This window comes from Phalangium opilio, unplaced genomic scaffold (genome assembly GCF_054372755.1).
Source record: "Phalangium opilio isolate 3A_F unplaced genomic scaffold, DU_Popi_V2 ptg000043l_1, whole genome shotgun sequence".
Lineage (NCBI taxonomy): Eukaryota > Metazoa > Arthropoda > Arachnida > Opiliones > Phalangiidae > Phalangium > Phalangium opilio.
The window spans coordinates 5,435,667-5,451,392 of record NW_028324167.1 but is presented as its reverse complement, the minus strand read 5'-3'; the positions used below and the strand labels follow the sequence as shown (position 1 = coordinate 5,451,392).

Sequence of the window (15,726 nt, the reverse complement as noted above, 5' to 3'; positions counted from 1 at the left end):
AGTGTAACAACGGACGGACACACACAGACAAAAAAATAAGCTGCTTTTTAACTCTTTCCGTATTAATTTTGAGATGAGAAACAAGATTATCTTAAATATTAAAATAAATATAATTAATATTAAATATTTTCTTCGTCAGTTGTTTGCCTTATTGAACGTTACATCGTTTTGATATAGAACAATTAAACATTCTAGAGAGACTTGACTAATATTGGCGTTTGAAATGAAGCATACGCCGGTTGCTTCGACTTACTCAAATAGGTAGTATATAAGGGATTCGAATCGCGGCTGTAGATAAGAACATCGCAATTGCGTGAACCTTGGAGGAAGACCCCTCCATTGGAAGGCTAGACGTTTCTCGTAACCCTAGCCGATCGCCGCGTATGTCTTAACCTTAAGGATGTTGGTGGTGTTAGAAGCCAGGTGTACAGACTGGTGTCCATGTGGGATGGACAAAAACAAAGACCAGAAGATGGTTGTGTTAGAAACCAGGTGTACAGACTGGTGTCCATGTGGGATGGACAAAAACAAAGACCAGAAGATAGTGGTGTTAGAAGCCAGGTGTACAGACTGGTGTCCATGTGGAATGGGCGAAAGACTAGAAGATGGTGGTGTTTAGAAGCTAGAAAGTTCAGACTGGTGTCCATGTGGGGTGGACAAATGAACAGTTGTTAGACAGACAATGGAGTTATAGCCTGTAAGTGGAATACAATTTCCGGGACTGTAAATGCGGTCTGGAAATTGAATACACGTTTGCTCCGATCTGCAAACTGCGAACGCGGTCACGTGGGTATAACAACGGACAGACAGACAGACAGACAGACAGACAGACAGACAGACAGACAGACACGTCGAATTTAGAACCTCTCCGTGACATACGTCACTCGGAGAGGTAAAAATTAAGACCGAAGTCACAGATATTAATCAAAACGTCTTTGATTTAACCAAGACCTAAAAACTATCGATAACAAGAGAGTTAAGCAAGTGACTGAAGGCCCAGATATTAAAAAGTTGTTTTTAAATTAAGACGTACATGCTTAAGATGCAGTAAGGGTAGTGGGACAAAAGAACGATCTCCTCGTAGAGCTTAACATGGCGGGTGGGTAAAAAAGGAGAGGGCGTCGGACAGCCCCTTTAAGAAACTAATGTTCCATCACCCTATTCCATTGAATAAACTTAATTTACTGGTAGTCAATTTATACCCTCTCAATAATTTGAAAAATTTACTTATCTCAGGTTTTCGAGCACAATTCCATTCCCCGTTTACATTTTATAACTACATTTATCATTTTTAGGGGATTTCGTCATGAAAAATACCATATAACTACACGTAACAATGACAAAACGATTTAGTCGTAGTCTGCTTTAGCCTCTGCTATGCCCGATAGGAGCAAGGAGGATGCATAGTTGTATTGTATACATCGTCCTGGCTTGAAGTACGCCTTGTGCCACTCTCATGCCTTCATTCGCTGGCCTCGTCACCAAGGCAATAGCCCACTCAATTACGCGTTAAGCTGTCCAAAATTCCGTGTGAATAGTACTTTTTAAGGTATTCGTCACCAAATAGTAATTGTTTTTGAGAACATTCGTCGGCTTGAAATAGGACAACTACGAAATAATTCGACCAAATTTTATTTTGTAAATAATAATAATTTCAAATTCTATAAAGTATTCTACTAAATGCATACAGAGCGCTACCAGAAGTCTCTGCGGCTACTAGAAATACTACATTTATATAGGAAGATTCGCGGCGACAAGTATATAAATCCAGGGCTATCCCTGATAAATCCCATATTCCTTTCAAAACCGTTAATACATGCATTAACCTTGTTCCTGAACATATACAAACCAGGCTAGGAAATAAGACAGGTTTACAGGTCAAAAACCAGTTTATTAATAGCTTGGACCACTTTTTTTATTCAAAACGTGAGGGTCACTGGTCCCAATGACTAGTTTATTAATTCCAACTTTTATTAAAAATTGATATGGGGACCTCTTTAATTATTTTCATTTTAACATAAATTTCGACTCCGACTCCATGAGTCCAGTTGTGTATACAACCCTAAGCCGAGAGAGATTTTTTTAGAAGAGAGAACGGCCACAAGTCCTGGGACCAGTAGAAAAATAAATAGGGGAAGGGTTACTGACCCCGGAACCAGTTTCATATTTAAGACATCAGGGGTCACTGGTCCGAAGGACTAGTTCAGAAATAAACCTTATTTCCAAGCCTGATACAGACTAAGTAGCAGAGTCGAGTCACAGCCTCCTAGATCACGCGACTGGGTGAACGCAGGCTATATTGCAAACTAGCCAAGTCAGAATTTTCAGGCTACGACCGCGCTGAGTGAGTCCAGCTGACACTCTCACACCCTTAGCGCCCTTAAGTTGACAATTACAAGTTTACAACAAAGAAAATCAAAAAAATTTCGAATAGTATGCACCCCTACTGCTTGCGAACCATAGAAACGATAGAGACGCCATGGGCCTGGCATAGAACCGTGTGACCGTTGTCTATCATACCGCTGCTATAGACGCTTTCTACTTAAAAAAGAGGGATGTCAATCCTTAGTATCGGGATATACAGGGGGTTGACCCCTCGACGTCTCTACTCTTTTTATGATCTTTCCATCGAGCGATATGGAAGGAAAAGTATTTTCCCCGTGTCTTTCCCTCTTACATATATTAAGTTTAACCAAGACTAAAAATCATAACGTCCCTATTGAATTTGCCGCCATTGTTGAAATTTGCACAAAAACAAAAGGTTTCACTATAAATCGTTCAGACCATGAACGGGGATATGTTAGCAACCTATTAACGACACAAAGCCATACACGTACTCTCCTAAAAATGATAAATGTAGTTATAAAATGTAAACGGGGAATGGAATTGTGCTCGAAAACCCGAGATAAGTAAATTTTTCAAATTATTGAGCGGGAATAAATTGACTACCAGTAAATTAAGTTTATTCAATGGAATAGGGTGATGGAACATTAGTTTCTTAAAGGGGCTGTCCGACGGCCGACGCCCTCTCCTTTTTTACCCACCCGCCATGTTAAGCTCTACGAGAAAGATCGTCCTTTGTCCCACTGTCCGAACAGCATCTTAAGCATGTAAGTCTTAATTTAAAAAAAACTTTTTAATATCTGGGCCTTCAGTCACTTGCTTAACTCTCTTCTTATCGATACTTTTTAGGTCTTGGTTAAATCCAAGACGTTTTGTTTATTCCAAATGACTTAATTGTTCTAGCGTGTGTAACCCTAATGATTGATTAAAGATTTGAGTATAGATACAAGAAAGCATATGTTTAACAATCAATTATTAGGTTTTTATATTTTACTTGCGGTGTAGTAAATTGTATCAAAGCAGATTAAGACAAAGAAAAACATTGTTGTCAACTTAACGATGCTTCTGTTAGTGGCAAAGTGCTTCGTACTCCGGGGGCTTACAAAACATCAACACTCGGATTGCGGCTTGTCGATCTTGAAATCCTATTAATAAAGCAAGGCATTCAGCCATTCTGTTTACAAAAAGAAAGTTCTTTCAATGTGTGTGTCTCTCTCTCTCTCCCTCTATGCGTATTACAATAAATCCTTCTATAGAACAGAAAGTAAACCGTAACAGTTGTACATTTTTCTTCATTTCTCGTAAGCCTTCGTCTAGAGACGTTCTGTCGAGCCTCTCCATCCACGATGATTGCCAGTGGAAAGCGGCAAAAAATTAAGGTAAACGTTTCTTGTATATTTTCATTTCAGTATTTGCTTGTAGTTTCTTTTCACTCTTGAATTTTAAAGCTTAGATCTGATTTAATTTTGATTCTGCATTGTAAATAGAACTGCTTGCAAAGACAATATCTGACCTCAGTCTGTGACTGTGTTCAAATAACTTGTAGTCATATCATTTTCGCATCTTATTCATTCTCTTTCAAAACAAGAAATAATGAATAGTATATGGCACAATTATTCCAAGAATGACTTTGCTAAAAAGTACGGATTTTGTATTAATATTTCTAATTTAGAACAGACCTTGACAGGATAATTATTGGCAATTAAATAGTATAAAACTATATTTAGCTTTTTGCTTGAAAAGTTATACAAAGACATTTGGCAGCTGATTGGGCTCTTTCATATATATTTAAGCGGTTAGATATTCGAAATTTTGAAGAAGGTTATAAATGTTTTTTGAAGCAGTATTTACTTTTGGGAATTTTTAACTAAATTTTGAGATACCAGGATAACATTAGAAACTAAATTTTGAACCCGTAAAAAGGTGTGCTATTTTTGATCTCTGGATATGCTATTGAGATAATTGCATACACCAAGCTTCTAGTGTATTATGTTTCAAGGCTTTTAGAGCTGATTTGTATGGTTTTAGCTAGAAATAGACCTCGATATATTTTTACAAGCTAAAGAAAGCATAAGCTTTAAGCATTTTTATTCACATGAATTTAAAATATTGGCGATTGAAAATATAACTTGGTAAAATATTTTGTTAAGCCAAATGTTTTCAAACTTGTGTTAGGCTTAATTTTTTTAAAACTTGTGTTAAGCCTAATGTTTTCAAACTTGCGTTAGGCCCAATTTTCTAAAACTTTTGTTAAGCGTAATTTTTCGTATTTATATAAAACTTAAATAGCAGTCATTGCTGTCAGGCACTCAATGACGATTGTTTTGTGAGAGAACCTCGTGTACTCTAAAATAAGGTGGTTAGGTTCATTCATATCATTTGGCTCCATAGAAAACATAACGTCAATACCATAATTTTCCGTTTGGATGCCTCCAGGTACAATATATAACTGATATCCTTTTAAATAGATAAAAACTGAATTTTAAATGATGGTGCATGGTAGCATTTCTATAAAATATCCAAATTCCTTTTGGTCGCGGAATGAGCTTGTTGAAAAGCAAACCAATGAACAAGGAAAGCTACAAGCACCCATGTAAATTGTTAAGCTTGAGAAAAACGGATTATTAAATTTTTAGGCTTTCAAACGCTATTGTGTCATTTACTACCAAAAAACTTTTCGATATAGGTGTTCCAATTAGAACATAATATCTGGTTATTTAAGAAAAAAAGGTTACTGATAAAATACCCCTTTTCCAAATAAAGCAGAAAATCAATACAAAGCATGCAGTTACGGGGAAAGAATAGAGCCCGCTGAAAAGGTTTCAATATCATAACTCAAAAATTCTTCTCTGTGACAGAGAAAATCCAAAATAGCGTATTATTTGACTGGATTGGTTTTTCTGGAGGCCTCGAGGTATTGCGAGCCCGTGAATAAAGCTAACAATGTCATAGAAAAGGACACGGTTCCTTATGTCCATAACGCCTACATCCAAGGGATCTTTTTGGCTCAAGAAGATTTGTCCTATTCATATCAAGTAATGAAACAGGCGTTGGAATACGCCCGTGACGCTATTGCCAAAGAATACAAACACATCAATTTCATCGTCGACATTATCCAATCAAGCACTTCTTGTCACGCCAATCTCGCACCTGGTCAGCGGCTGCCGCTTATTGTTCCAAAAATATATCAGCCTTTATTGGCCCTGGAAACAGTACACATTTTAATTACCTTGAAACTTCAATATGAAACTGATCCAATTCCTTAGCACTAATAGCTAGGCTCGATTTGCAAGAAATTATGAATAACAAGAATACATAAATTTCTTCTACTTGAAACCTTTAACAAAACTATTTTCTGGGCTTATCTGCTTGAATTAAATAGGAGGAGGTGATGTTTCGTAACCCCTGACGTCATACATAATGTATTTTAACTTAGAAAACACCTCACATTGAGGTAGCTAGCGACCTCTGCGCGCCGAACCCGAATGCAAACAATTTCTCTCTGCGTATTCTGGACGAGTAGATGACGGATTCCCATGTATATGCGAATAACCAATGAGGAGTTAGCAGTTTAAAAAAGTTTTAAGCCCTTCCCCTTACCTTTGAGCAGATATTAGTATGGAATATGTTGCCCCTTTAAGATTCCATCTATGTATGTATGTACATAGATTAATAATATTATAGTTTAGTCTTACATGAAAAAATTAACTGTTATGGGTTTGTGCATGCGCTTGAGATAAATTTATAACCCAGTGCTCTAACTATCCGTGTTGTTTATAGGTTGTACAAAAGCCCTTGATCCAGTGGCTCGAATGGCGACCTACTGGAACCTTCCTATTTGCACGGCGGGTGGAATTGACATCAGGCACCTGAACACGTCCGTCTTCCGAACTCTGATCAGAATTTCCTTCTCTTTAAACAGAATGAGTGGCTTTATGCTTAAAGTCTTGGAGTTCTTCAATTGGAAACATATTGTTCTAATCGCGGATTTGACCGAATTCCTTCAAGCGAGAATAGCGGAAAGTTTAGAGGAAGCCTTTACCGAGTCCGAGTACTTTGAAGTTCAAGTTTATAAGCTTCACCAGAGAGAGCGAAGGCGACTGAAATTCCGCAAGTTCCTTATCAAAGGAAAGCAAATGGCCAGAAGTATATTATACATTTGAACGGTTTGGTTTGTTCTAAAATTATCATAGAGTTGTGGCAGCTGGATGTAGAAACGTAAATATTGTTACCGTGGACTAAACAGTCACTAGAGACTTTTCCGAGGGGGTAACCAGTAAGAATTTGCCTGCACACTGATTATCATTGAGTATAATAGTGACTAAGCCATGAGAATAATTGCGAGTACGCCATGAGAATAATAGCGAGTACGCCATGAGAATAATAGCGAGTACGCCATGAGAATAATAGCGAGTACGCCATGAGTATAATAGCGAGTACGCCATGAGTACAATAGCGAGTACGCCATGAGTACAATAACGAGTCAGCCACGATTACAATAGCCAGTACGCAATGAATAAAATCGTGAGTACGCAATGAGTACAATAGTGAGTACACAATGAGTACACCATGAGTACAAAGGCGAGTACGCAATTAGCACAATAGTGAGTACGTCATGAGTAAAATAGAGAGTTGCCATGAGTTCAATTGATTACCCTGATTACGAATGTTTATTCTGAGAACGAAATTATAACTAAAGTATTACGGTGAGTACGAAATGAATATAGGGTATGATTACGATGACTATGGCATTTTATAGTAATATATTATAGATGGCCATTATTTAGATATAACGAACTTATAAGTAGAGGTTAAGTCAAGTTATTACATAATTATTAATTTATTACTCATGATTATGGATGATTTTGCTTGAGTACAAATGAAATCAACTAATAACATAATTATTATTTATGAATACGGTTGGCTTGATGACTTCGCTTGAGTACAATTGAAGTCTAGTAACTATTTCGTGTGTTTACGTGGATTTTAACGGATGGTTTCGTCTAACATAACATAACATAACATTAATTGTTGTTATACGTAATTACCGAGGATTACAGGATTACGAAAGATTACAGGATTACGAAAGATGACAGGATTACGAAAGACTACAGAATAATTACGAATGAGTTAGCAGGATTTCAGACTGATCACGTAATCGTTACAGCTAGTATGCAGCTGGTTGGCCCCTCGGTCCTTTCGTCAATTGCCAAAAATCTACAAAATGTTTTAAGCAAACAAACTAAGCCGTTCATCATCCTACGCTACCAGAGAGAATTTATAATAGGGAGTGAAGCTCTTGCTCTTGACAGTGCTAAATACAATGTAGCTCAAAGAAGTAGGCTGCGACGCTAAGACTGGCCAGGTAAATTTCCGGCCACATGACTCTCCTTTAATTTTAAAGTTTGCCCTCAATCACTGTTAGTTGTACAATTACCCAATAAGGGTTCGAGATTTCGAGTGCGACGGGCACCATGAGGAGTTATTTTAAGTCAGATGTTACCCTTTCCCTAAAAAGGTAGTGTCCATCTCCCTAGACCCTCCCGCATCATTCTAGACCCACCCTAGAGGGAGAGGCCACAAAATATAGTACCGGAAATAGACCTGGCCAGTTTTGTTGATCACGTGATTTTTGAGCTACATAATATTCCTCAGTTTCTACTCCCTATTATAAATTCTCTCTGACGCTACCAAGAATTCAGGGTTGTAGCAAAAATGTGACAATACAGAAATTAAGGGCAGTAATGAAATTTATACATCATTAAAATTTTAACCGAATAAGAAAATTATGAACTAGATTTGATTATTATAAGATGAAGGTTATTACGTAATATATTATGTATGTAGTAAGAGTAAAGCCCCTCATTTGAGAGTCCTAGCTGCGCTTGACAGGACCAGAAAGGCTGAAATCTGATTAATGATAATTAGTACTACTTTTACTAGTACATATTAGATTACATAATTAGCCAGGCTTTGCGTTATTTTATGAACCTTGAGACGTTCCACTTAGAGTCCTGTCCACATCATGAAAATAAGGGTAACACAAATAACTATTTTGAGACTTAACTGAAAATTACAGACAATGAAATCTAAATCGTAGTATACCTAGCCCTACAACGTCGAATAGAAAAATATTTATTCTATTATTCAATTTGAGCATCTGAACCAGCACATAAGTTTGAAGTTTCCTATGAAAGTAAATTTCATTAAGATATTTTGACTTGAGTTCGATAAGAAGCCTATTTCAATGTTACACTCTATGGGCTAATTATGCCATTGCAATTTTTATTTATACTGAAAATAACATGAAAAATGTATAATATTTTACACATTTTTGATTATATTTTTCAGTTTTCCTGTTGGTCGGAAAAGGTGATGCAATACGAGAGCTTTTGTTAGAGGCTTACGAGTTGGGAATGGATGGTGGAGACTTTGTTTTCTTGGGTGTCGAACTCTTCAAAAGCAGACAATTCTTTGGTGACTTCTCATGGTTTAAAACAAATTGCACGAACAATGATGTAAGTTTTCAATAGAATATGAAAATTGTTCGTTCTACTTCGATAAGGTTGTACCCAATAAATATCATAGTACTTGTAAAGTTGAACTTGCATGGCTGTTGCTCCAACAAGTTAATTGAAAACCGTGTTTTTTAATTCTACGAAGCTAAGATATTAGTTGAAATAATGTTAAATCTTAAATCCTTCTTTCCTAGATTGCTAGAAAAATGTACGAAGCTATGATGGTAGTTTCAGTAAGAGTTCCAATTGGAAACGCCTACGATACTTTCGTGAAAAATGTTATTGACAAATCTTGGGAATTATTTAATAAATCACTTGATGAAACAGAGGTGAGTTTTTCTTAATCATACTTTACTTAAAATATCTCAAAGGTATTGTAGCTTATAATGTCCCTGAAATGGCCCATGTTTGGAGAAATATCAATCGTAAAAATTGCTGATTAAAAATATATTGCGACATCTTAAGTATCGTACGATGTCGTCTGATTGCTTAATTTATGGCATCCGATGGGCACGCTCTATGAAATCTTCGACTAACAATAGAATGTTATCATTTTATTATAAGTCCAAGATTGTTTGAATGCCAGTCGTGGACTACAGATCGTATCCACCGGAAGGCGACACAATTATCGCCCAGTCCAATTGCAGATTTATTTCTATTTATGATTTTCATTTGAATCACATTTTCAATTATTTAAGTGTACCAAAACTATATGTAGTTAAAACAAAGCTACTATCCCTTCATTTATTCAACAACTACTCATCAATAAAGTTGACTGAATTTACCTAAACGTATCCATAGGTGAATGTGATCGTGGCTGGTTTTCACGATTGCCTATTACTCTACGCTTGGGCTCTCAATGAGACGCTTTCGGAAAATGGAAATCCGTACAACGGATCAGCGATTATTGAGAAGTTACTCAACACCACGTTTAATGGCGGCAAGTCTTTCAAATATAATTGTTAGAGTGAGGCTAAGTTTTCTAAGGAGGCTAAGTTTCTAAGGGGTTATTAGTGAAACCATAGAGGTCACACAGGAATATTTTTTTATAATTTATTTTTATAATCTTGGTATTCTGCTGGAAAGATTCTAAACGTCACAAAGTCACATGACTTACAGGTATTAACAGGGTAGAGGAGATAGGGTATGTCATCTCTATTATTTCCCGCAATTATATAGGTACATTTATGTATCAGGAAAAGTTTCATGATAATATGATATGATAGCCAATTTCTCACTTAATGTAATCATTAGGTTTAACAGGACCAATCTACATTAATGAAAACGGTGACAGAGAAGCTGACTACACATTGAATGATTTTGACTTGCCGAGCAATTCAATGAAGGTATACATATTATGCAGTCTTCTTATTAGTATGGAGGAATAATATATAATTGCAAAATCACAAGATAACGATGAAATTATGTCTTCTACCATATTAGCCCGTACTGGTTTACAGTGGAGCGCGTCAACTGTTAAGCACAGTAAATTGTAGCGTTATTGTTTGGCCTGGAAATCGAGCATATCCACCTCCAGACATTCCACCTTGTGGTTTTACTGGGAACGAAGATGATTGCTTAGTTAAAGGTACTTATCTTTTATGAATATATCTTCTAGCTTTGATTTACAAAATTAATAAATTATATACATGTATTTCAAATTTTGCAGAAGCCATTCCAGTATTCTTAGTCATAATTGTAATTGGATTCATTATCATTTCATCAGGCTTCGATGTGGGAGTCATAGTATACAGGTATAATTTGAATAAATTTTTGAACAGTTAAAGGGATACGCTGGGCTAAAATATTTTAATTTTTATCGAAAGAGCGTATAATATAAATAATATATCAATTGTAACCATGTTTCGATCTACAATATTAAAGAACATGCGAGACATTTGGTTTCCGTAATGGCGCCTAATGGACACTACGTGTTTCGCTTTCCCACAAAGCACAGGGAAGTACTCCTATTGGACACCTTCTACCACCTGATGGATTCGTCCAATAGGGGTACTCCCAGTGCTTCGAGGGAAAGTCTAGCGTGTAGTGTCCATTGCGCGCCATTACGGAAACTTAATTGTACTTATCTTTTTAGTGTAGTAGATAGAAACACTGTTACATTTGATATATTAATTTTTTATACACTCTTTTCTTTAAAAAATAGAAAAAATTCTAGCTAGTGTATCCCTTTAAAGGTGAATCAATAAAATAATGGGTGAAACAAGTAAGTCTAACACTGATTTTGAGTTAAATGTTGCTGAACTGCCGACGGTAAATGCCAGATCTATGAAACCGTGTCTGAAGCTAGAAATAAGAATGACGAATATGATTTCACAAATAGTGCAGCGACACTGTGGTCAGAAACTGGGTTTATCTGATCTGTTCCACCCTGTATACTTAGGAAATATTTTTCTGTCAAATGTTTAACGCTATAAGGCTACATTTTTGGGAGTTACTCTTAAGCACATGCAGTGGCGTCGCTAGGCCTTTTTTTTGGGGGGGGGGGCTATAGCCCCCCCCCCAAATTCCAAACTTAGCCCCCCCAAAATAATCCGTAAACCCTACCAAAAAATTGATGTTAGTAACCTATAATTCTGTAGCAATATATAAAAAATTATAATGATAGATTCGTTAAGTTTCATCTCTGCGGAGATGAATTTCAATATAAAACAGGACAATTTTGAAGAGAAAAACAAAGGTTAATATAAGTATGTTTCCTGTTCTTTCGAAGGGAATCCCATTAGTGTGGACTAAAGCTAACCAAAACTAAAAATAATATTAAAACGAGTGAAAATAATTCATCATCGGTTCCGTAGTCTTTATCAATAAAAGGTTATATATCTTTAAAATACGAATAATTTCAAGTTGACACAAATTTACGGATAGTTTTAAAGGTCTACACATTTTACAATGACCCCATAATGCAATTTTTTGTTAAGTTCTTATAATAACTAGTTTGCCCAAATTTAGCCCCTCCCCCCAAATTTCAAACCCTAGCGACGCTACTGAGCACATGAAGTGATATTAAAATCACGTAATTGTAACTTCATCCTTGTTTAAACTGGTGTTAATCTTTCAATTTAATTACTTTATTTTAATGCATTCAGGCCTACGTGTACTATGTTATTCATGCAAAGTGAGACATTTTTCACTTTTTTCCGTAATCATCTTTGATTGTGACTAATCAGACGGCTAAAGTTAGAATCAGAGCTGGCCAGCCTTTGGTGGAAAGTGCGATGGCAGGACATAACATTCCATGAAAAACTACCAAAATCGGTGATAAGCTTGCCCAGTACCGACGAAGACTTAACTAACGTAAGATATTAAAATTATTTTACTTTACTTTCGACTCAAATTTATTAGAAAGTAGGAGGAACCTTTTCCATATCGAAGTGTCTCATTAATATTCAGCATGATTTGTAATGTGTTTCTTACATTTTAGAAGCAAGATAATGAATCTGCTTCAAGTACCACAGTTGAGCCTGTTACTCCTGGAACGAGAGCAGCCGTTTATAAGGTAATCATTTAAATTATCTCTAAAAACATGCACGAGTGACGATGACGTCACGAAGAGGTATTACACTGGACGTATCTGTCTGTGTGTCTGTCACCGCGTTTGCAGTTGGCAATTCGGAGCAAAGGTATATGCAATATCTGGTCCGAGTTCGCAGTAAGCAATATTGTCTTCTACTCCATTATCATCTTCAGGGTTAAGATGTACGCGGCGATCGGCATGTTTATGTTTCTATGAATCAGGAAATTATAGTTGACAAGGGGATATTTATCTCATCATCTCCCTTTGTCTAACGGTGATACTTTGCAATGGGGGCGGGTACTTCAGTAAATCCGCCAAGCTTGATGCCAATGTTTGAAGCACCTCCCTTATCTATAAATATCATAGCTTAGCAATGAACATTTGGTGTGCCAATTTTATCATTTTCTATTGTTATTTATTAATGTAGAAAATTTTCAGGGAATGAGAGTGGCTGTGAAATCTTTGAACACAAGAAGAGTAACCGTCTCTCGCACCGTCCTGCTGGAAATGAAACAGGTAAACCAGAACGTTTTCCTAATACTGGTTATATTTTCAAAATCTGCCTTATTTTCAGCTTAGAGATCTTACTCACGGAAATCTCATACGATTTATCGGCTTGTGCATTGACTTACCAAATGTGGCTGTCCTCAATGAATACAGTCCAAGAGGGTGCTTACAGGTAGGTCTTGTATGTCCGAATCATCATCATTTCAAATATGCCTTAGATATAATATCATAAGTTTACTGGGAGCTATTCATGGAGTGACGTAGATGAAACGTCACAGATTATCGGCTGGTGTTTTCCCGTTTTCTAAGATCCATGCTAGGCTTTCAAAGTACCAAGTGTCACACTTATAAATTAGTGGTAATTTTTACAGCTCGCACTATGCCACACCAATTACTTTGGTGAAATTAACCATTCATTGTTCATTCATTTCAGGATCTTCTCCTAAATGATGAAATTAAAATGGATTGGCCATTTCGTTTTTCCGTAATCGGTGACATTATTGAGGTACAACCTTTTGATCATGAATTCATAAAATTTATAGACTATTTTCAGACTAAAAAAACTTTTTAAAACCCTATAAACCGTTAAGACCTTTATAAAACCCAATAAACTTGTAGACTAGTTAAAAAACCATAAAAAGTGTGGACTACTTAAAAATCATGAAGGTAGTAGACTTGGTAAAACTTTTGAATTACAATATAATCAATACTTCTTTCAATACCACATTTAATCCAGGGAATGTGTGTTTTACACGAAAGCCCTCTTGGATTTCACGGCCGATTGAAGTCAACTAACTGCGTCATTGATGGACGGTTTGTCGTAAAGCTTACATATTTTGGCATCCGGTCACTAATGGATCAGGTTTTGCCGGATGATTCATTTAATCCAAGTAAATACTTCGTATAATTATGAAATATTCAAATTTGAAGGTCTAGAGAAAAACATTTAGCATTGGAAGTCCATTTGATTCATTCATTGCTTCCAATTGAAAAATCTATAGAAGCATAGGTTTATAAGATATGTTCCATAAGTATGACACTTCATATACTTCGTAATACTAGAGACTTACTGAGAGCTGGTACGAGAACGACAAGCGAGAATTGACTACACTCGGTTTCGCAGTCCATCTTTCTATTTAGTCTCTACTAAGCCTTTGACATCACCTCACCAGGCGTCGCTTTACGAGAATCTATGACAATTCACCTACGTCACTTCATGACAAGCTCTCAGTAACCAGTGACAAACTTATGGAACAGAATTATAAGGTTTAGAAGAAGATTATTGGCGTGGCTTATTCGAATACGTACAAAACTATTGGTCTCCAAATATGGTTTTTATAAAGAACTGCAAATTATTTTGGAATGAAATAATGTTTCAAAAATAATCACTATCAACCGCACGTTTCAATAAAAAGTATACGTTACTATACTTAGAGTCTCTGTTTTGGACTGCGCCGGAACACCTTCGAGAGTTTCGACCAGAACTGAGAGGATCACCTAAAGGAGACGTCTACAGTTTATCCATCATATTGCAAGAGATTATAACTCGATGCGGGCCATTTAAATGCTCTTATAGACCAACTAGGGTTCCAATGGAAGCTGAAAGTAATCAAATTCCGATAAAATTAACTTTTGTTCAAGCTTCAACTTTCGCTATTTTATTTTTTTTACGCTAATAGATATCTTTGAGCAGTTAAGAGTTGGTACTTCACCACCTTTCCGACCAGAGGTCTCACCCGATGAATGCCCTTCGGAGATTATTGAAATCTTACATTTAAGCTGGGAAGAAGACCCGAACGAAAGGCCAACATTGTACAACATTAAACAGTTGCTAAAGAAAGTTACAAAGTAATTTTTCCAGTTTTAATACTGATAACATTTATCGAGTACTTTCCCAAAGGCCCGTTGACACTTGCAGTCTAAGTTTTAATAGAGCAGGTTTTGAAACTCGCTAAACTACCCATCAGAAATTTTTGGTATATTTTCGGAAATGGTGGGTACCTCAGAGCGGCTATTCAGCCTTTGAGAAAAACTGGTACATGAGTTTGAAAAAAAAATGAAACTGAAACTACGTCATGTTAGTAAAAAGGCTTAAAATAACAAGCTACTTCGACATGAAATTTTTTAAGGCTGCCCGGAGAAATAGGTTTAAGCGAGGGTCTCAAGCAAACTAGGATAAAAACCCAAATAAACCAAAGTTAATTAAGTTCAGCTTTGTTATTTTAGTAATTATTTAGCGTAAAGTATCTGATTTTAAAATTTTCATCGTTATGAATGACCAAAGATATCAGCTTAACTGGACCAGATTTTTGTTACCTTTCCGTTTTGGCCTAATAATATCTCAGATGTTACAATTTCTACGCGATGAGATTCATGTTGTCTCATTATTTGGGCCCATCTAGAAATTAATGTAATCAAATAAAAAAAGAACTCTAGAACTAACTCTAAACCTCAAGAAATTCACAGTCAGTGCTGACAAAATTATCACAGCTTTATTTCTCGGGAAGTATAGTTAATGAAATAACTTCAATGTTCGTACAAGCAAACGAATAAAAGTTATAACTTGGAGTTGGTGTGAGAGGCCCTCGTGTCTTTCTTCTATGTTTTTCGATTTGCAAATATTAGACACCTAAACTGTTTACATATTTTTTTCAGAGGAATGGGCAGCAAAAACTTTCTGGATAATCTCTTGTCCAGAATGGAACAGTACGCTGATAATTTGGAACAATTGGTGGAAGAAAAAACAGCCGCTTTCTTAGAAGAGAAGAAAAGAAGTGAAGAGTTGCTGTATGAAGTCCTGCCAAGGTATTATTTCCAGGAAAA

General features: G+C 36.3%; 3 protein-coding genes across 3 annotated transcripts; all 3 read left to right on the top strand.

Moving 5' to 3' along the window:
* The first annotated feature begins 3,689 nt into the window (after window positions 1-3,689).
* Window positions 3,690-9,827, top strand: LOC149677906 (atrial natriuretic peptide receptor 3-like). The gene is made up of 6 exons (XM_089837405.1): window positions 3,690-3,722; window positions 5,202-5,496; window positions 6,124-6,489; window positions 8,695-8,861; window positions 9,056-9,190; window positions 9,663-9,827. The coding sequence occupies exons 1-6, from the start codon at window positions 3,690-3,692 to the stop codon at window positions 9,825-9,827; spliced, it is 1,161 nt and encodes a 386-aa protein (XP_089693531.1).
* A 2,500-nt stretch (window positions 9,828-12,327) lies between these two features.
* LOC149677905 (atrial natriuretic peptide receptor 2-like) lies at window positions 12,328-13,151 on the top strand. The gene is made up of 3 exons (XM_089837457.1): window positions 12,328-12,378; window positions 12,835-12,912; window positions 12,971-13,151. The coding sequence occupies exons 2-3, from the start codon at window positions 12,838-12,840 to the stop codon at window positions 13,133-13,135; spliced, it is 240 nt and encodes a 79-aa protein (XP_089693583.1). The 5' UTR covers window positions 12,328-12,378; window positions 12,835-12,837; the 3' UTR covers window positions 13,136-13,151.
* Window positions 13,152-13,216: 65 nt separating this feature from the next.
* LOC149677904 (atrial natriuretic peptide receptor 1-like) lies at window positions 13,217-14,745 on the top strand. The gene is made up of 4 exons (XM_089837404.1): window positions 13,217-13,261; window positions 13,337-13,408; window positions 13,640-13,793; window positions 14,338-14,745. Exons 1-4 carry the CDS (start codon window positions 13,217-13,219, stop codon window positions 14,577-14,579), a joined length of 513 nt encoding a protein of 170 aa, XP_089693530.1. The 3' UTR covers window positions 14,580-14,745.
* The last annotated feature ends 981 nt before the right edge of the window (window positions 14,746-15,726 follow it).